This window comes from Ctenopharyngodon idella, chromosome 13, assembly GCF_019924925.1.
Source record: "Ctenopharyngodon idella isolate HZGC_01 chromosome 13, HZGC01, whole genome shotgun sequence".
NCBI lineage: Eukaryota > Metazoa > Chordata > Actinopteri > Cypriniformes > Xenocyprididae > Ctenopharyngodon > Ctenopharyngodon idella.
The window spans coordinates 30,834,107-30,857,351 of NC_067232.1; the positions used below are offsets into that span (position 1 = coordinate 30,834,107).

At 36.1% G+C, this 23,245-nt stretch overlaps 1 protein-coding gene across 10 annotated transcripts in view; it reads right to left on the minus strand.

The window, feature by feature from the left end:
• gsta.1 (glutathione S-transferase, alpha tandem duplicate 1) overlaps positions 1-20,775 on the minus strand; it is a 105,654-nt gene extending 84,879 nt beyond the window's left edge. For 2 of the 10 annotated variants that reach the window (XM_051918152.1, XM_051918166.1), the window contains exon 1: positions 20,602-20,767. In XM_051918152.1, coding sequence (XP_051774112.1) covers positions 20,602-20,688 — 87 coding nt within the window. In that variant the 5' untranslated portion in view covers positions 20,689-20,767. Of the gene's footprint in view, positions 1-1,527; positions 2,209-2,936; positions 3,063-3,159; positions 3,302-3,435; positions 3,569-10,605; positions 10,658-10,867; positions 11,094-20,325; positions 20,378-20,601 lie in introns of those variants that run through there. The other 8 variants (XM_051918160.1, XM_051918169.1, XM_051918164.1 and 5 more) reach the window with 8 other exon arrangements.
• Between the last annotated feature and the right edge of the window lie 2,470 nt (positions 20,776-23,245).

Consider the following 23,245-nt stretch of genomic DNA (forward strand, 5'->3'; position numbering starts at 1 on the left):
CCATCTTTACTGATGTTGTAGCCAAATAACTGGACTGATGGAACTGGCATTTCTCTGCCTTGAGATACAGGTGGAATACTCGTAGGCATTGGAGGACCGCTGAGACGTGCCGGCGATGTTCGGCCAGGCTCCAGGAGCACAGCATGATGTCATCGATGTAGACTAGGATGAACTGATGTAGGTACTTCTTCAAAGTAAGGTTCGATTTTTGTGATTTTTAAAAAAAATAAAAGATCTGGCTGGCCAGCTGGCCGGTACCATTTTTATGAATTCTAACAATGCAATGTTGTGAGAACATGAATGTGAACAAATGTGAATGACACTCGTGACAGTTGACAGACCAGCGCTGCATCGTCATGAAAGTTTAAGCTTTGCCAATTGAAATATTCAAGCGCAAGAAGACACGAAAGGGAACTCAATTCATTACATGCTGTGTGGGAAGTTTTCTGTGCATAAACATCCGAAACGTGCGCCCAGAAATCCGCGTCTCAGCGCACGAATACTGAATTGAGCTCTTTCATGTCTTCTTGTGCTTGAAAATGCCCGCATTAGCAAATATCTTCATAAACATAGTCAGTTATGTCTTAAGTGAACATAAACAGCTGAGAAAGAAAATGTGTATATTGGATCCGTGCATTAGGTCTTAAAGGGACAGCAACCTAATAAACCTACTGCCATCTGTGTCCTTAATGTTAAAGGGTTAGTTCACCAAAAAATGACATTTCTGTCATTAAGTACTCACCCTGATGTCATCCCAAAACCGTAAGACCTTCGTTCATCTTCTGAACACAAATAAAGATATTTTTGATGAAATCCGAGGGTATCTGAACCACATATAGGCAGCAACGTCATTGCACCTTTTGAGGTCCAGAAAAGTATTAAAGACATTGTTAAAACAGTTGACGTGACTGCAGTGGTTCAACCTTAATGTTATGAAGTGGCGGGAATACTTTTTGTGCGCAAAAACTAAACAAAGATAACTTTATTCAACAATTTTAACTGCTGTCATACGCTGTTGGCGTAATGAAGCAGCGCTTCGTGTTTATGTCAGAACGCTGGTGAATTGGTCGACGCTGTTCACGTGATCCACATGATACATGCATGTGATGCCGACGCAGGAGCTAGCCAATAATGAGTTGGCACTGCAACATAAACACCGTATGAGAATGACAGGGAGTGAAGAAATTGTAGAATAAAATCATTATTTTTGATTTATTTTTGAACACAAAAAATATTCTCTTCGCTTCATAACATTAAGGTTGAACCAGTGTAGTCACGTGGACTATTTTAACGATGTCTTTAATAACTTTCTGGACCTCAAAAGGTGCAATGGCGTTGCTGCCTATGTGTGGTCCAGAAACCTCTGATTTCATCAAAAATATCTTAATTTTTGTTTAGAAGATAAATGGAGGTCTTACGGGTGTGGAGACGACATGAGGGTGAGTAATTAATGACAGAAATTTCATTTTTGGGTGAACTAACTCTTTAATCAAACAACAAAAGACAAAGAAAAATCATTCACTGCTATTGACTGAATAACTTTTGTAACTTTAATAAGGATTATTATTATATAACTATGTTTAATTTATACAGTGCAGTGTTATTTTACATTTGATTGCTTTATTAAATATCAGTAACAGTTTCATGGCTGGTAGAAAATTGCTGGTAAATTTTTTAAGTCACTGGCCATTGGGCAGGTGCGGCAAAAAAAATTTTTAGGCCATAATTCTGACCATGACTGTATATGTTAAATCGGATTGACAGGAGCAAATGGTCAGTTTGGACAGATGGACAGTTTATTCTGATGGTCAATCTGACTGTGTTTTACCTTCTGATGGTTTTGCAACTTTTGATCTTCTAAGAGCTCATGGACAGACACACACACACTTCCTGACAACATGTACTGAACAGCTGCAATGTTCATATCACAATATTATTACTTTATCTAAACTGTATCTTGTACTTTCCAAATAAATCAGTCCATTTTAGAATCTCAGATTTAATAAAAAAGCTTGTAAATAAATTAGTAATTAACATCATCTAAATGTTTTAAACAATTTGTTTTTGGCAGTCCTTCTACTTATAATAGTGGCTCAACACTTCCTTCAAGGTTGGTATCAAATCTTCATCACGTGGAGGTTTTCTTGCACTGCCGGGCTGCAGGAACTTGCTGATTCTTGGTAAGGCCTTCATTCTTTCCTGAAACGCCTGAGAAACAAATGAAAGGTTATATGAAATTAACAATCATGATGCTAAAAAAGAAAAACATGTTTTATTAGGCCGATCACAGGAATTATCGGTTTGATTCATGGACTGAATTGGTCAGGCAACACACTGCTTCACTAAACTGAACCAGATTACTCTCTCACTCCCTACTGTATATCCGACAATCAGTACTGTGTTTTTTATTTGTATTAAATATAAATTTGAATGTTTAATGAAACTTAACATCACTCTATTCTGTCTGTTTGTTTGTACACCAATGTTTAAAGAGTCTTTTGTAATAAATTGTAATAGCCTACTAAAACATGTCGAAAAAGTGTCTTTAAGTACTATGTACTAACATTTAAATTAATGATTTGCAGTTTTTGTGAACATATTGTACATTGTACTTATATTTAAAATACCTGCATGCAATTACAGCTGTAATTATTTTCTGTAACTACATCAATAGTGACACTGTTAAACTCTTAACTCACCCTTAAACCTGCCCATACCAGCAAACCTGTCCTAATCTTACCCGTATCAGCTCAACAACAGCACAAGTGTTTCAATACAACATCAACACAGTAAGTACATAATAATTACTTTTTTGATCATAGTATCATAGTAGTTAAAGACACTTAATATAAAGTGTGACCAAAAATGGTAAAGTATTAAGCAAGTTAAGTCAGTTTTGTGGTTGATGGTCTGTGTGGGAAAGTGTGGAACAGCACCTGGATTTTGGGAAAGGTTGACAGTATTGTAGGGAATATCTCCTGCAGCGTCAGAGTGGCTTCCAGAAGGTGAACGTCAGCGCGGCTCAACTGGTTTCCCACCAGGAAATCAGAGTTTGCAAGACCCTAAAAAAGTCATACCAGAAATTGCATGATTTCATTTTTCCAATGTGGAGAATCATGCTTCATAATGGCAGGAATGAAAAGTCAGAGCTTTCAGTACCTTTTCAAACACAGGAAGGAAGCGCTCTTTTGCCTTTTGCTCTATATTACTGAGCTGTTTCTGCTTGTTTTCGGGTGTCTCGATAGTCCACAGCATGATAATATCCAATAGATCGATGATACCCTCTGTATACATGTCAATCCTTCAGGACAAAAATACAGTGATAATTGCTCAGGTGTGGTGGAAAAACAAGGAATCTTATTTAAAATAACTGATTACAGGAGTCTAGTTTCACAACAGTTACGAAAAAAAGTTTAATTAAAAGTGTATACATACAAAGCCCGTTCTTTAAGGTCTTTTCCATAGAGGTTGTATTTTCCAGCGATGTAATTCATGATAGCCCTCGACTGCACAAGCTGCATCCCATCTATTTCAACCAAAGGCACCTGCTGAAACATCAGGGCTCCATCTACAATAAACATAGAATCACATTAATATATAGGTTCATAAAACAAGAAGAGATGACCCAGATAGCAAACTGACATAGAATTAACATAGAAACGACGTTTCTCATGAGTGACATCGAAACGTCGTTGATCTCTGACGCTGATCCGGCATCGTTTTGATCATCGGGGTAATGTTGAATCAACGTCAGACGCGCCATTCAAAACTAACAGAAAATCGACGCAACTGGTTTGCTTAGCTAACATTGAAGCGATGTTGATTTCAGTTGAGTGAAACAATGTTCTAGAATCAACTTGAAATCGATCTAACCCAACGTTGATGTTGATTTCATCTATTAACAATAAACATATTTTCTACTTGTTTTAAAAATCTCAAATACTTAATACTAAAAGATAAATTAGTCTGTTTACAAAATAATCACACATTGCTTTAATAATTACAAAATACAGTTACATATAGCCTACATCGTTAGAGCATACAAACCTTCTATACAAGACTAACGTAGAAAAGGTATTTACACTCAAATACACACAAAGAGGTATAAAAGTAAATTACAGGGCAGGCTTTTATAAATAGTCTCAAGTTACAAATTAAAAGCAATATTTACTCAAGAATAAAACAGGTCATATTCTTTTGTGTTATTTTCATTGGGGCACAAAAGCAGATGTAAGGCAGAACATTAAAAGACTGACAGCCTGAGTCACAGTTCACTATCGCTGCTTCTTTTCTAACTGTGACTGAGATTTGTGGAACACAAAAGGATCGAGTCACATAATAAAGACATATGGGTCAGTAGATGATTTTTAAAAAATTTTTACCCTTGAAAATAGAGAACAGAAGAATATAACAGATAAGTTGGTTTTTCCTTTGCAATTAAAATGTAAGGTCCTTGCTTTTGTAATAAACTCATCAGGGATGAAAAAGGTGAGTAAGATGTAACCCAAAATTTCAGTTTTTTATTTATTTGCCTCAAACTGTTAATATCTTTTGTACATTTTCATATAAAATGGCAACCTTTTATGTAAAATTTACATTTCTTTATTCATGGAGATAACATGTAAAGTATGCCCTGTGCTATTTAGTGAACATTTCTATGACCTGGTGGAAAACAAACACTCGAAAATGACCAGTAATTACCACTGTAACTAGTAGATGGCAGCAGAGGATCACCTATTAGCTCTCGCCTTTTTCACACCCTAACAGTTCTCTACGTGTTTCGCTTTTTGTGGTATCATAACTATACATTATAAAATCTCTATTATAACATTTAAAGATTACTTTTTGTCGAAGTTTAGGAATATTTTAGATTTATTTTATAATTATTATTATTGACATTTATATGAAAATTCAAATATTTTAAACATTGCTTTTTTTTTTTTTTTTTTTTTTTAATAGACACGTGAAAAAGTGCATATTTTAAGTGCGTACATATTATGAGTCTATAGTCTGATCATACTCCCCCCCCCAAAGTACATTTTATCAGTTCCAAATCAATCTAAATACCGTTCTACCGTTCATTTTGTATATAATAATTTATAAGTGATATAATTGTTTACAAGGGCACCTTTATTCAGGTGTGCATAATTATTAAGCAGGTTTTCTTTCACAGATAAAATGGGCCAAAAAAGAGATTTAACCACACTGAAAAGTCACTATTGAAATTTGAACATTAAACTGTGACCATTGGAAGAGAAATGCTGATTTGGTCAGCAGGGTCCAGCCCTTGTTAATTATTGAATATCACTAGATTATACAGTACCGGTCAAAAGTTTATTTTAAAATAATTTTAAAATTTAAAATAATGGTTTTCTATTTTTATATACTTTAAAAGATAATTTATTCCTGTGATCAAAGCTGAATTTTCATCATCAATACTCCAGTCTTCAGTGTCACATGATCCTTCAGAAATCATTCTAATATGATGATCAATGTTGGAAACAGTTGTGCTGCTTAATATTGTTTTTATAACCTGTGATAGTTTTTTCAGGATTCATTGATGAATAAAAAGTTAAAAAGAACAGCATCTATTCAAAATAGAAATCTTTTCTAACAATATAAGTCTTTTCTATCACTTTTTTATCAATTTAACACATCCTTGCTAAATAAAAGTATTAATTTCTTTAAAAAAAAGAAAGAAAAAAAATTACTGACCCCAAACTTTTGAACGGTAGTTTATATTGTTACAAAAGATTTCTATTTTTAATAAATGCTGTTGTTTTTAAACTTTTTATTCATCAAAGAACACTAAAAAAAGTATCACAGGTTATAAAAACAATATTAAGCAGCACAACTGTTTCCAACTGTCACCATTATGTTCAGTTCTAGGACTTTCAGTTTGTTGTCACTTGTGTTCCCTGTTCCACATTGCCGCCACTCATCAGTCACTATGGACACTATCGATCCTCACAGCTGTTCGTCATTTACCTTTGTGTATTTAACTTCCTGCCTGAGTTCAGTTCATTGTTATTTGTATGTGTTGCTGCCTGCTCGCCTGTCTGTTGGATCTTTAATATATTAAACTACGTGTTGGATTGTACTCGTCTTCCTCGTCTGCCTTCCTGCAACACTACGTGACACCAACATTGATAATAAATCATCATATTAGAATGATTTCTGAAGGCACTGAAGACTGGAGTAATGATGCTGAAAATTCAGTTTTGATCACAGGAATAAATTATATTTTAAAGTATATTAAAATAGAAAACCATTATTTTATCTTTTTCTGTATCTTTTATCAAATAAATGCAGTCTTGATGAACAGAAGAGACTTCTCTCAAAAATATTAAAAATAGCTGTTTCCAAACTTTTGACCGGTACTGTATGTAGATTATATACAAAATTAATAGTAGTTAATAAGATTGATTAGGTTTGGCATTGGTAAAATGCGCTTGAAAAAAAAAGATCAGAATATCGACTCTAATTATGCATTAACTGTATTATATCTAGTATTATTGTAGCAAAACTGAGCACCTGTGACAGTGGAAGGTGTAGAGAATATTCCAGTTAAGTCACTGAGAAAATGTTTTAGGAGTTGCAAACTTGCTGCATTGCACATCTGAGCTATTTGCCCTTTTAATACTGCTGGATACTTTTTATAATTGCTCATTTTATATATCGCCATTTTATGTTTTATGTAAAGCACTTTGAATGGTTTTGTTATTACAAATAAACTTGCCTCACCAAGTCAAAAACTCATATTTTCATATCATAATGACCTAAAGAGTTCCAATATCTCTTGTCTTACTATGCACTAAATTTTGACAGTGAATAAAAGTACAAGGTGTAAAGTATCTTCATTCTACTTGTTCTTGGAAGCTGCTTATAATCAGTTACCAATTTTAGACGTCTGGTACAGAGATCTATATGGTACAGAAATAAAAGATAATGATATCTGTTGGGATTCAATATGGGCCAATTTTAAAGTCACCCTGTAATGAACAATTTTATCCCTTAAAACTCATCTTTGATCACCAAAATGACATATTTAAACATTTTTTTCCTGTGAAAAAAAATTCTTAATGCCTTAAAACAGCTTGAATGTAACTGTACACCCTTGCCTCATTTAATATGAATATGATAATTAGCCCCGCCTCCACTCACTCGCACGAGCTCAGACGAGATGCACTTGGTCAACTTACTGAGGTAAACGCTGCACACTAGTATCTCTTTTTACAACGTCGGACACATAACAGTAATTAATATGATTAGCGTTTTGCTTGACTACGTTACCAAACAGCTAATGATGTGTAGCTAATGTTACACAAACCATGCTAACAATCAATATCCTTACAAACACTTTGAACAACTCAGAACGTCAGTGGAGAAAGGCATATACTTCATTATAACATCGTAGTATGCATCATACAGCCGCCATATGGCTAAATCTACCCAAATCTCCCTTGCGCGGTCAGTTAATGCTATGCTAAAGCCCGCCGGCACATTGACGTGATTGGTTTAGACTTGTGCCGATATTCGGTAATGCGATATATCACGATAATGAATATGCACAATATTGTTATCGTGGGCACTTCAAAATATCGTAAATAGTAATTTATTGCCGATTAATAAAATTTTTATAATGCATTTAAAAACACTTTCCCCATCAACTGTATAAAATGCACAACACCGCTGTATTCTGCGTCAAAGGGACACGCACCCAACATGCATGAGAAGCACATGGCGGAACGAGTGAAGGAGACGCGCTGAATTTAATGTGCACGTTCACTCTCTGACAGCAGAGGGCGCTGATGGAACAGCAGAAGTGCAGCGGTTACCCCGGAAACCCCGCAAACAAAGCAACTGAGCTAGTTACGTTTTTTTTTTAAATGCTTCAAACAGCCATTCATTTATTTGTAATCTCAATGTTGTTCATCACAGCACCAAATACTTAATACTTAAAGACTTAATAGGCTATTTATTTTCAAACTTAAACATTTTTATATTTTAATCTGGACTACAACATGCCCTAATGATTAGAAATGTTCTGATTATTTGTTATTGTTCAGTAAAACTTTGAGACATACGGCTTCATTAGTTAACATGTTAATTCATTATTACCAAACTGACAATGAAAAATACTTATAAAGCATTAATTATTCTTAGTTAATGTTAATTTCTTAGTTACTGTTTAATAACATTACTAAAATCAAAAGAACTTATTTAATGGACCTGAGATAAAACTAACAATGATCAGTTGTATTTCTTAACTAACATTAACAAAAAATAATACTTTCTGTAACAAATGTAGCTATTGCTCAATCTTAGTTAATGCATTAAATAATGAGACCTTATTGTAAAGTGTTACCTGTTTATAGCCTAATTCTTTTGCACTTTAATCTGTTTGATCTGTACTTAATATATTTTTTGTGTGTTGTATTATTGTATTTAAACATTCAGAGTTTTTTTTTTTTGTTATTACAAAAAGAGTTCTTAAACTTGGTACACTATGACAACACTTTTTTTTTGCAACTTATTTCAATATCGTGATAATACTGTATACCATGATAAAAGCTTCAGCAATTAATCGCAACATGATTATGCCTAGTCATCACACCTCTAGACTGGTTACAAGGTAGTTTGTGACATTAGAAACACCAGCGATTTCAAACCGTGGGTTTGAGAGTGTCTTTGGTTTACTGCAGTTTTAAGGAGAAAATACTCAGCAATGGTGTTTACTTATGAATTTGCACATGGTTTGTCTTAAAGCATGTTAAAAACACCAGATAGACATATAAACAACATTAAAAACTTGATTTTCACCACAGGGGACTTTAAACTTGTTTCAAAAAACCCTAACCATGAAATAAATCACTACAAATTTACAAAATTAATGTATCTTGCCCCTAGAAAACATTATTTAATGAAGCTTTCCTCATCTTCCAATTGTAATTTCAGTTTGGGAGGTTTGGTAGGCAGGCACATACAAGTATATTTTTTGGGATTGTCCTGAAGTTAATTTTTGGAGATGGGTATCTACTACTCTGAAGGACATTCTGGAAACTGACATATCATGCTGTCCTAAACTTTTCCTTTTAAATGATGAAGTGCATCAAGGCACGTCCGAATTCAATGTTAGCTTCACTTTCACGTCTCCTAAGATCCCTTCATCTGATCGATTTTTGAAGGCAGCATAGATGTATCCTTAGCTGCCTTTGATATCCCACAATCCTGTGCTTTCCATTCTGTGACAGTTGAGCTAGAAAAATAAAGATGGTGTCCGAAAGTTGCGTTTGCTGACCAGTTTGAGTAAATGTACATTTTTAACCAACATTTTCCAAATTTGATGTAATTTCTAGCGAGAAATTACTACTGTAGTAATTAAATATTTGTTTAGTTCTCACCAAAGCTCGCGCTATATTGCTGTAGATCACTGAACTCTTACGCTGCCTCAGGAGTCTGTCCGAAATCCGTTTCATGAGGTGCCTTCGTGCACAAACGCTGCCTTACAAGTCATTGCTTAATAAGGCAGCGAGGCAGCAAGTCAGCTACCTAGGTTTTTGGGTGCAGCCTTTGTCTCCCTTATTTGACACACCCACTTCAGGTCTTGCAGTCTCTACTAATGAGCTGATGAGCTGAATCAGGTGTGACAGATGAGGGAGACATACAAAATGCGCAGGGCTGGGGGTCCTCCAGGACAGGTTTGGGAACCACTGATCTAAAGAAAAAAAGATATTTGTGTCTTTCATAACAAATTATAATAGGTTGTACAGTAAAAATAATTCTTTTTCAAATGTTTACTTGCATTTGATAATGTCATGCATCCCACAAGCTGCATGGGCGAAAACTACTTGTAAACAATTTTAAGACTATTTTGGCTATACTCATAGATGGTCAGATACAGGGCTATTGACAGGGGATGGTTTAGTTGATCATGATCTATAGCTGTTAAAATTAAACCACTGATTGCCTCGATTTCACCGGATGGGCTAAAAGCAGAGCTAAATTCAGAGCTAAATCGTGACTACAGATAGACCATGTCACGAAATGACACTACATCTTATTATTGACATTGCAAACATGATGGGATAAAACTGATGATTCATTGTAGCTGGCCAACTACAATGAATCATCAGTTTTATGTGGTCGGTCGGAGGCTCGGAGCTAAATCGCGGCGCACATACAGCCTAGAACATGTCAAAGAAATGAAACCAAATATCTTTTCACGGCTCTCGCTTATTCATGTAAATAGCTAATGATAACAATAATATGCCTAATAATAATAATACATTTATGCTTACACTTTTCACTGAGAGTTCAAAGGATCACCGCAGATCTCCGATAACGTTACCTACCGAAGTTTCAATATTAGACCAAATACGTCGGCGGTATCTGTTGATGAGTCAATTTCGACGTTGAATCGATGCTTTATTTTCGACATAGGCCTGATAACGGTCTGATGTAGCCTACCGACCAAATAGTGAACGTTGATTCAACATTGAAATTTGATCAACGACTGATACTGACCGTTACAACCAAAAATAGACGCTGATCGACGTCTGTTTGCTATCTGGGGATTGATGAGGGTTAATGAAGTCAACTTACCATTCAGCAGTTTAATATAATGCTCCCTTTTGGTCAAAAACACCTCCTCAAACTGTGAACACAACAAGGCGAAAAAGCGAATTGATCTCGAGATCTCATTACAACATTAAGTTTATAAAGTTATTGTTTGTCATATACAAATTATTTTTATTAACTTTTCCTTAGGAAAAGTTACATATAGTATGTAAAGTGTAAATCGCTTTCCACTTTTTTCTTTTTTGCATTTAAACGTGGAAAATTTTCTAGACTTTATGCAACAAACCTCGACTCCAGCTGCGGCCAAAAGCCATCGGATCGACTCCATTTTCCCTCTTCCATTGAAGTAATGCAGCACAACTTTCTCAGACATTTTCACAAAATAAAGCGACACTTCAAAACTCTTTACTGTGCAGCAGACAGTGTGTGTGCACTATGCAGGTTTTTTTTTTTTTTTTTTTTTTTAGTTTTATTTTATGTTGACTATTCATGGTGTTGCATAATTTGTGGGTGGTGCTAAATGGGCATGATCGGGACAATAAATTAGATTAAAAAATGCTACATCGTGCTAGTTTATTACATTAAACCGTACTCTCGCAAGCCGTTTCTGCCCAGGCAGACTTTATGACTAAAGTTATCTCAGTGAGTTCCAGTCATTACACGTCACGATTCACATGTTGACCACATGATGTCGCCATGACACAAGGAGAGCATACCATTGTGTGTGTGTGTGTGTGTGTGTGTGTGTCAATTATAGCAAAAAAAGGAATAAAACTATCAGGCCTAGTTTAATTGTAATACAAAATTATACATTATCAAAAAATTCGATAACTGTTAAAATAGCAGCCTGGCTATGTTGAAATAATGTGAAGAATAACCAAGTAGTTCAGTATGCTGCCTCAACTGATTTACACAGACATGGCAGAACAAATGTAAAGAAATAAAAAATAACCTATTGTAAGCTTAATCTTAACCAAAAGTTTGATATGACAAATCAGAATATATATATATATATACACATTAAACATTGAATGAAAAGTTTTTTTCTGCACGTAAATGTCGGAAACGTGCGTTTATTTCACAAATACTGACAAATACATATAAACAGCTTCATCTGCAATAAAGACAGCAAAGTTTGCATGTTACTACGGGCAGCAGAAAGTGTACGGCTTCAGCGCTCCGTATTCAACTCCTCCTCCGACTTCAAGCAGCAAATCTCGCCGATCGGTAAGTTCGTTTGAGATCTGACAAACACCTCGCCTTGAATTTACATGAAATTAGTCGACTACAGTCATCCTCAAACCACATTTGTGGCATATGTACAACTTTTGGGTGCACTTCATAGTGGTTTTCATCTTGCCACTTTCTTGGTAAAGAAAACAGCTCTTTACTCAAATTAATCAAAATGGAGTTATAGCGTTTTGGAACCAAACTCTTCATATATATATATATATATACACACACACACCATGGCGAGCGAACAACATTTCAGGAAGTGTGTTCATCCCTGCCCTCGCTTTATTACGGTGGGGATACACAACAAATGTGTGTTGTTTGTTTGGGAGCGCAGCACGCCCAGGCAGCTCTCGAAGGGGCTGCCTGTGAGCATCGTGCTCTCGCCGAGCCCTCTTTGAGCAGAGTGGCTCGGCTCGCGTTCCTCGCGGCTCGTGTTCCGCTTCTGCTGAGGCAGAGCGGCGTCTCAGGTCGTGGGGTTCGCAAATGGATCTGACAGAGGGGTTAGAGACGGGCGCTGTCCTATCTCAGCCTTCACCTGTCAGGTCCGATGTCAGATCTGAAGCTGGCTCTGGACTGGCTCATGGGTAAGCTTGAGGACGAGAGCAGGCACTGGGCTGAGCTCTGGGATTGAAGCGAGCACTGGGCTGAGCTCTGGGACTGGTACGAGCACTGGGCTGAGTTTGGGGGATTGGGACAAGCCCTGGGTTGAGCTCTGGGACTGGGACGAGCACAGGGGCTGGAGCCTGCACTGGACTCTGGAGTGTCGAACCATTAGCCAAAAACACAAAGTTGACAATCCTAAGTCAAAATAGAGATTCTGTCTCTTAACTGTTCATTTAACCCCGCATGAAAAAAGGAAATAAAGTCTTGGTCAGAGTAATGGGTCTGAGGGCCAAGTTCCAAAAAGTTTGCAGTGTGGGTTTCAAGAAGCCAGTCATCCTGAGTGAGGAGTATTAGATGGAAGCATGCAGTAGTTATATCCTGAATCTGCTGGTTCATGGTGACTGGAGCGGACTTGGAGTTTTCACACACTACAACGAACTCAGAGATTTCACTCTCTTGAGCGGATTCGAGGATTTCACTCACTGGAATGGACTCGGAGATTTCATACACAGGAATGGACTCAGGAAATTCTCTCACGTAAACAGACTCAGGAACAGTCTCTGGAATGGTGGGTTTTGGACATGAAGGCTGAGCAATGGAGAACTTCCTTAGAGCCTTTCTGACCAAACTTTAGCTGTTAGGTCAGGGCTGTTAGAAACTGCCTTCCGAGTCCGAGGGAAGACTGGAACAGACTGGGAAAAGGACTCACTGAAACTGACTGGGGAAGATTTCTCAATGGAACAGACTGGTGACTTTCTCTCTCAGGGACAGATTCTGAAAATGAGGACCGAAGATTGAAATCTTCTGAAGAGCTGTCTTGACGGCCATTATAGGTGGGTCTGTTAGCTTTGCCTGCAGGTCCACGCTGTTTGAAACAGCTTTCCTAGCCTGAGGAAAAACCTGAGCACTTTCCGTGATGGTGCTGAAAGCTGCCGTTGAATAACGAGAGGAGGGAAGCTGGCGTTGGCTTCACCCACAGTGAAGGACGAACCACTAAGCAACAGAGCGTAATCAAGATAGCCCTCCAGGGGAAAGGTGGTAGCTGACGTCGACATCCATTGATAAAGATGATCATCTAAGCCGCTCCAGAAAAAAAGTTTGGTAACACTTTCTATGAAGACCATGCTTATAATGATTTATAGTCATATTTATACTTATTTATAAGCACGTATTACTGTTCTATAAATATATTTATAAAGACTCAATGAGATATATACTGCATTATAAGAACAGTTATAGTTACATTTACATTATTTTTTATAATTATAAGCCATGCATTTGCTTTTTCAATGTGCATGCTCATAAGCCATAATATACTGACTTATAAATAATCAAATATAAAATAGTTCCAGAGGCACTTGTTTGCTGTATCAACTAGTTATTATGTCTTTAATGGCTAAAGTTTGCATTAGAGGTGATGAATGGTAATTTTGATTTGTTAAAATCTATATCTCCTTAGCCATTCACATGGTATTGCTTATAGCAGTTTGGAATTATACTTTAAAAATATTGTTGCAGTGTTTTGCTAGTATGTAATATTAAAAAAGATACTTTTTTTTTGCAACTGTTTGTATTGATTTCTTTTTCTTTTTTTTTTTACAGGAATTGTTGTTCATTAGTTACATTTACAAGTAAGCAACTTAAAATGTAAAATAAGCACATATTCGTGATTTCTTAACATTTGATTTATGTTTTCACTTTACTTAAAGCCAACAATGATGCATTTATAGAGATTAGTAACTATTATTACTCACAAAAAGTATTTATAAGAACACAACACGGCTATTAATAACAATATATTCACTAATTTGACAGAAATAAATTTGAATAAAAAGTCATTGTAACTATAATATAACATTATAGCAATGCCAGCTGCATCTTTATAAATACATTCATGGAACCATATGACTGACTAATTAATACTATCAATCAGTGTATAATAAATTATGAACATGCATTGAAAAGGAAAATGCATGACTTATAAGTAATTATAAAAATAATATAAATGTAACTATAACTGTCCTTATAATGTAGTATAGGTCTTATAAATATGTTTATAAAATAGTAATAGTTGCTTATAAATAAGTATAAATGGAGCTATAATTCATTATAAGCATGGTCTTCATAGAAAGTGTTGCTGAAAGTTTTTTTTAAGGTTTCCTCATTCCAAGGTACCTGACTGGAAAGATCAAGAAATTTTATTATAGCAGGTGGCAGAGAGCGGGAGAATAACCAGGTGAGTAGATTGAAGAGTGTGTGCTGGTGGAGTGTGTGCAGGTGGTGAGCAGGGAGGATTCTGGGAAGTGTAGTGCTGAGGAGACAGGCATGGTGAATGGAGCTGGTGACACATCAGGCATTATAGGAGTAGACTCAGAGCTGTTATCTTGGTAAAAGGAGGTTGCAAAAAGTATTGAATAAAATGGTGCCATTAATTGTGGACAACGTGTATTAGAGAAAAACATTTATTTCACAGATAGATTTCCCCCCATTTTCAATTATTTTACTTCAATGAAAGGTTAGATTTTTGTGAATTTTTTAAATAAAAGACCAAAAGGCTTAACAATGCAGATTTATTTTCTCAGGCATGCCAATTGAAATATTCAAACGCAAGAAGATGCGAAATGGAATTCATTTCATTACTCACTGTGTGGGAAGTTTTCTGTGTGCAAAAATCTGAAGCGCGCTCCCAGAAATCTGCATCTCAGACAGCACGCAAATACTGAATTGAGCTCTCTTTCTCGTCTTCTTTCACTTGAAAATGCCCGTATTGGCGAGTATCTTCATAAACATAGTCAGTTATGTCTTAAGTGAACATAAACAGCTGAGAAAGAAAACGCATGTGTATCGGTATATTGGATCCGTGCATTAGTTTTTAATGTGACAGCAGCCTAATAAACCTGCTGCCGTCTGTGTCCTTAATGTTAAACAACAAAAGACAGAAAAATCACTCACTGCTATTGACTGAATAACTTTTGTAATTTAATAAGGATTAAACTGTTTAATTTATACAGTGAAGACTATGCAGTGTTATTATACATTTGATTACTTTATAAAATTTTCTGTACCAGTTTCATGGCGGGTAAAAAAATATTTATTGGCAGGTGTGGCAAAAAAGTTAGTTTTAGGCCATGATTCTGACCATGATATGTTAAATCAGATTGACAGGTACAGATGTGGCATGATAAAGATGATGATCTGTCTGAGAGTTTATTCTGATGGTCAATCTGACTGTGTTTTACCTTCTGATGGTTTTGCAACTTTTGATCTTCTAAGAGCTCATGGACAGACACACACTTCCTGACAACGTGCACTGAACAGCTGCAATGTTCATATCACAATATTATCACTTTATCCAAACTGTATCTTGTACTTTCCAAATAAATTGGTCCATTTTAGCATCTCAGATTTAATAAAAAATTTGTTTTTGGCAGTCCTTCTACTTATAGTAGTGGCTCAACACTTCCTTCAAGGTTGGTATCAAATCTTCATCACGTGGAGGTTTTCTTGCACTGCCGGGCTGCAGGAACTTGCTGATTCTTGGTAAGGCCTTCATTCTTTCCTGAAACGCCTGAGAAACAAATGAAAGGTTATATGAAATTCATAATAATATTGATAAAAAAGATAAACATTTTTTATTAGGCAGATCACAGGAATTATCGGTTTGATTCATGGACTGAATTGGTCAGGCAACACACTGCTTCACTAAACTGAACCAGATTACTCTCTCACTCCCTACTGTATATCCGACAATCAGTACTGTGTTTTTTTTTTATTATTAAAGTAAAATTATGGCATTTGAACAGGTTTAAAAGCATGCAAGGTCAGAAAACACTTTAATTGTCTTATAATATGCATTTATTTTTACCTTATTTGCTCAACGACTTCCAGATTCGCTCAACGATTCATTTTGCCGAACCCCTTGTTTGCGCGACGCTAATCTGCGGTGATTGGTCAGATGACTTCTGCTGGTTAACACGGAGTACAGTATACAGTGCTTGCATCACTTACATTATATTATATAATAATGATAGCGCTCCGCTCTGTTCTAAAAATAAGGACTCAGAGAGGAATTAAGTTGTTTTGCGTTTATGTTAGCGAACCTAGCCCACAGCTCGGTGGTAAACACTCAAACAGTCATGGTATATGCCTTAGCCCAACGCAGAAATGTATTGATAAAGCACTGCAGTTGTACACCAACGTATTGCTCTATTCTTTATCATAACTCCAAGTAATTACAACGAAAAACATTTGACAAATTGCGAGTGAATAGATATTGCTGTTAGCTGGTTAGCCGGAGACCGACATACACACAGGCTAAATACGTATTTGTGCATGCTACAGAAAATGTGGTGATTCTGGCTCGGAATTTGGATGCGGAGACGTCACTGACATGTTCGGACTGAACCGTATAAGGGTTTCAGTCCAGTAACGTTCTTCTACTTAGGCCATTGAACTGAAACTCAGAACCGTGTGGATGTTAGACACTGGATTTTAGTCCTTGCTAATCGCATATTTGTCCAGAAGATTTCTATTGATTTTTTTTTACTTAGAGGACATATAGACTTGTGCTGTTTCAGTTGGATTGCACATCAGAACAGGTGAGGCTTTTTGTTTGGGGGCAGTTTTATATCTTGGCTCCTTAAAAACTTAACTAATTTAAATTATTTTCTCTGTGAGAATTATAATTACATTCTTTCCCACAAAACAGTCAGTCTGTCAAACAGGCACGTGCACACATAGAAATAAAAGGGGCTTGAGCCCCTGCCCTTTTTCTTCCTCGAGAGAAAGTGCCTTTTTTTCTGGGGTGCTTTTTTTTTTTTTTTTTTTTTTTTAAAATAAATGAACATATATTACTGTTTGCGCACAGCTTCCATGTCAAACAAATATATTTAGGCTACTGAGAAAAAAAAAAAAAAGAGAAGAAAAAAAAACTATATCAGGTCGGCTTCAGATGCTCTCCCTCCTCGCCACGCCATTCATTCCCGCACCCATGCGCGCCCCGCCCCACCCCACCTCGTGTTTGCTGCTGGCTGAAAACTTGTGACAACTATGCCCGGGAAAATGCAACTGCTGTCTGGCGATAAGAAGCGAAAAAGAAAAAAGCCCCAGATGGATCCATCCCGTGCATTTCTTTCAGGTAGCCTATGTATGTTCTCAAACATGTGAATTATTTTAATGTGCCATGCATTGCGTTTTGAACCATGGTAAAGATAATCTGTAGGGCTATCAATACCAGAAGAGGAGAATTCCACGGACGAGCATCCATGAACCGCATTATTCCAATTAAAACTATTTAATACCGCATTACATAATGCTATTCTTAAATCTACGCTTACACAGGATAATACATCAATAAAAGTTTAAACCCTCGCTCTGTCTTTGCATGTTTGATGTCCACATATTCTTGTTGAAGAAATTACAGTGGCTGTAGCATTTCTATAAAAAAAGTGTCCGAATATTATTATTTAACTAATAATATATTTTTAATTATGGTGGTTGGATTTGATCGTGCTGTGCTGTGTAACAACAAAAATCAGCAGGCGTTTGGCGCCCTCTGCAGGCATTTGTTATAATATATATTATATACTTGTAACGTTACAGGGTAAAAACCTCTTGATGTGTTTAAATATGCAGATTAGCCTGTTTTGGTTAATTTAGAAGAAATCTACAGATTAAACAGATGGAGGGTAGTAGGCTTAAAACAAACTCCATCTAAATGTGTAGGGTTAGGGTTAAGTTTTCTTTCCATTAGAGTAAAAGACATGGAAGCAAAAATGGACCACAATCTTAAAATTGTCCACTACATGAAAGAAGTATTCCAATAACACCGAAAGAATTAAAACAATTTATTGATTTGTGCAAAATAAACAAATTATTAGTGAAACTATGTCCCTCTCCTTGGTGCAGTCATTTATTCTAAATATATAGCTACTTGAAAATAGTTGCTGTTGACTTCTCTTGTGATAAACCTAGCGAATACTAAAGAAGACCATGGTCTCTGTGTGAACTGATTATTTTGTAGAAACCTGTGGAGTATAAAACAATTGCGTGAGTGTAAGGAAATTAAAATAAATTGGTAAGGAAGTCAAAATTGTCTTAATATATTTAAGGGTTTATTATTTTTTTAAATAAATAATTATGAGAAGTTCCCTTTTTTCCACTTGAGCCCCTGCCCCCCAAAATGTCTGTGCACGTCCCTGCTGTCAAATGTGGCAACAATTATTAATCGTACTTACAGGTTGTGATTCGGAGAAGGAAAGAGCTGGTCCAAATACACTGGGTACTGACCCATCCTTCAATAACAACCGGCCTGTGAATCCCTCATTGAACACATTTAGGTTGAAGTAGCAGTCGTCAGTAAAATGACGGGAACACGCAGCACAAGGTTCGCGTTTCAAGTTTTCCCTGGCGTCTGCGCGCACAATAAGTGGGCGGGCAATATGCTAATGTTTCGTTGTGACATCACAACGAAACGGCTTAATATTTGTTTTACAAACGACTCGTTTAATTGACTCTGAGTCGACTCTTACTTTTGAGAGACAATAACTTTATATACGGTGCACTTTCAGATTTAAAACTTGGCAGGATGTTTTCATTCACTTAGACCTATGTTACACACTACATGAAAGGTAATTTTCAAAAATCCATAATAGGGGCACTTTAAAAATAAAATTGATTGTTCAATTAAACTTAACATCACTCTATTCTGACTGTTTGTTCGTACACCAATGTTTAAAGAGTTTTTTTTTTAATAAGTTGTAATAGCCTACTAAAACATGTTGAAAAAGTGTGTTTAAGTACTATGTACTAACATTTAAATTAATGATTTGCACTTATTGTGAACATATGTTTTTACATTGTACTTATAATTAAAATACTTGCATGTAATTACAGCTGTAAGTAATTTCTTTGACACATAATGACACTGTTAAACTCTTAACTCACCCTTAAACCTACCCATACCAGCAAACCTGTCCTAATCTTACCCGTATCAGCTCAACAACAGCACAAGTGTTTTCAATACAACATCAACACAGTAAGTACATAATAATTACTTTTTTCTGATGTAAGAACATAGTAGTTAAAGACACTTAATATAAACTGTGACCAAAAATTGTAAAGTATTAAGCAAGTTAAGTCAGTTTTGTGGTTGATGGTCTGTATGGGAAAGTGTGGAACAGCACCTGGATTTTGGGAAAGGTTGACAGTATTGTAGGGAATATCTCCTGCAGTGTCAAAGTGGCTTCCAGAAGGTGAACGTCAGCGCGGCTCAACTGGTTTCCCACCAGGAAATCAGAGTTTGCAAGACCCTAAAAAAGTCATACCAGAAATTGAATGATTTCATTTATCCAATGTGGAGAATCATGCTTCATAATGGCAGGAATGAAAAGTCAGAGCTTTCAGTACCTTTTCAAACACAGGAAGGAAGCGCTCTTTTGCCTTTTGCTCTATATTACTGAGCTGTTTCTGTTTGTTTTCGGGTGTCTCAATAGCCCACAGCATGATAATATCCATTAGATCGAGGGTACCCTCTGTATACATGTCAATCCTTCAGGACAAAAATACAGTGATAATTGCTCAGGTGTGGTGGAAAAACAAGGAATCTTATTTAAAATAATTGATTACTGGAGTCTAGTTTCATAAGTTACAAAAAAAAAGTATTATTAAAAGTTGATATATACAAAGCCCGTTCTTTAAGGTCTTTTCCATAGAGGTTGTATTTTCCAGCGATGTAATTCAAGATAGCCCTTCGACTGCACAAGCTGCATCCCATCTATTTCAACCAAAGGCACCTGCTGAAACATCAGGGCTCCATCTACAATAAACATAGGAATCACATTAATATATAGGTTCATAAAACAAGAAGAGATGATTGATGAGGAATTTAATGAATAGTTAACATACCATCTAGCAATTTAACATAATGCTCCCTTTTGGTCAAAAACTCCTCCTTAAACTGTGAACACAACACCAAAATAAAGTCAAGGTGAAAAAAGCAAATTCATCTCAAGATCTCATTACAACATTTAATTTCTAAAGTTTTGTGATTGTTTGTCATATACAAACTATTTTTATTACACATCCTTAGGAAAAGTTACATATATGTAAAGTATCAATCGCTTTCCACTTTTTTCTTATTTGTATAGATGTGTAAAATTTTCTAGACTTTATGCAACAAACCTCGACTCCAGCTGCGGCCAAAAGCCATCGGATCGACTCCATTTTCCCTCTTCCATTGAAGTAATGCAGCACAACTTTCTCAGACATTTTCACAAAATAAAGCGACACTTCAAAACTCTTTGCTGTGCAGCAATGTGTCCATTGTGTAGTGTATTTTATATTGACTATTCAGGGTGTTGTGAAATTTGTGGGTGGTGCTAAATGGGCATTCGGGACAAAGGGCACAAACTTTCATCCACCATGCCACTAACACACCCGTCTACACAAATAATAAATACAAATGCTGATATCAATAATCCACACTCAAGATATAAGTAATACATAATTACTCCATTTCATGGATCAGTTTTCTACAGTTCAAGCTTTTCAGACAAGCGTCTGCTGATCGAATGAATGAAAAATAAAGTAAAAATGCTCCAGCAGTGATGGTAAAACGTTAATTTGTGCATGTAAAGACTAATTTAGATTTAAAAAAAAAAAATGCTATATCATGCTAGTTTATGACATGAAATACTATTGCTAGACGTTTTATAATTTTATGCCCCACACTTCACTACTAATATGGCTAGTCATAATTATAGCCTACTAAAACATGTTGAAAAGTGTCAAGTACTATGTACTAATATTTAAATGAATCATTTGCACTTATTGTGAGCATACATTTTTACATTGTACTTACATTTAAAATACAGTAGTCAACATTTGAAGTGGATCAAAAAAGTTAATCAAAGTTGTCCTAAGAAGAAGGTTTTGGGACAACTTTGATGAAAGGTTTTGATCCATTTCAAATGTTGACTGCTATACTTGCATGTAATTACAGCTGTAATTAATTTCTGTGATTAAGTCAAGTTAAGTCAAGTCATCTTCATATATACATAGCGCTTTTCACAATACAGATTGTTTCAAAGCAGCTTCACAGTGATAATAGGAAAATTAATGGATAGAGATTGTTTTGGCTTTACAGCAGCTCTAAGAAAATATTGTTATCGAGCTAAAGTAGGTTTTTGATTGAATCACTTTTGTTGTAAATATTGTTGATTATTAACTTAGGGACCGCTTAAATGACACCTTTTTAACTGAAAACCGAATACCTTTAATGCATTCTTGCCGTTCATTTACATGTTTAGTCTATAGGTTTGCGCATTTGAATGTGTATGTGCGCAGAAGCTTGGTCTTTTTTTACAAAGTGATATCACCAGATTCCTTGGGCTGCATAATACAGAAAAACTAGTCGTGTCCGCAGATCTATGCGAACTGGAATAATTTTTATAATGTTTTATCTATACATAGGGAAAGGAAAGGGAAGGAGGCCTTTGCAGGGGATAGTTTAGTTGACACATCAGGGTTGCGTTTTCGTCGTGTCTAGGTGCAGGTCCTTCATCTCAACTGGATACGGCCTAGATCTGGCAGACTACAGCAGCGGGATAAACAGAGAGACTAATATTAGCGTAGACGCCATTCTTCTTATGATGTAGCAAGTACATCAAGTGTTATGGGAAGTGTTCCCGGTTCCCACTTGACCTAACAATTTACATGATTTGAACTATAGAAGTAGATAGTGTGTTATGTGTATGCCAGGTTAAAGAGATGTGTTTTTAGTCTAGATTTAAACTGACAGAGTGTGTCTGCTTCCCGAACAATGCTAGGAAGACTGTTCCAAAGTTTAGCTAAAAGGAAAAGGATCTACCGCCTGTGGTTGATTTTTGATATTCTAGGTATTATCAACTGGCCTGAATTCTGAGATCGCAATAGACGTGAAGGACTATAATGCATTAAGAGCTTGCTCAGGTACTGGGGAGCTAAACCATTTAGTGCTTTATAAGTAATTAGCAAGATTTTAAAATCTGTACGATATTTAATAGGGAGCCAATGCAGTGTTGACAGAACCGGGCTAATATGGTCATGCTTCCTGGTTCTAGTAAGAACTCTAGCTGCTGCATTTTGGACCAGCTGTAGTTTGTTTAACAGGCGAGCAGAACAACCACCCAGTAGAGCGTTACAGTAATCTAGCCTTGAGGTCATGAATGCATGAACTAACTGTTCTGCATTTGTCATTGAGAGCATATGTCATAGTTTAGATATAAGATGGAAAAATGCAGTTTTACAGACGCTAGAAATGTGGCTTTCAAATGAAAGATTAGATTGGTATCAAAGAGCACACCCAGGTTCCTAACTGACGACAAAGACTTAACAGAACATCCATCAAGTGTTAGACAGTATTCTAGATTATTATGTGCAGAAGTTTTTGATCCAATAATTAGAATCTCTGTTTTTTCTGAATTTAGTAGTAAGAAATTATTAGTCATCCAATTTTTTTATATCAGCTATGCATTCCATTAATTTTTTGAATTGTTACGTTTTGTCAGGGCACGAAGAAATATAGAGCTGAGTATCATCAGCGTAACAGTGAAAACTAACGCCATGCTTCCTAATGATATCTCTCAAGGGTAGCATGTACAGAGTGAACAGCAACGGTCCTAGTACTGAGCCTTGCGGTACTCCATATTGAACTTGTGATCGATATGACATCTCTTCGTTTACTACTACAGACGTCAAATAAGTATGATTTGAACCATGCCAATACAATTCCACTAATGCCAATATAATTTTCGAGTCTATTCAAAAGAATATTGTGGTCAATAGT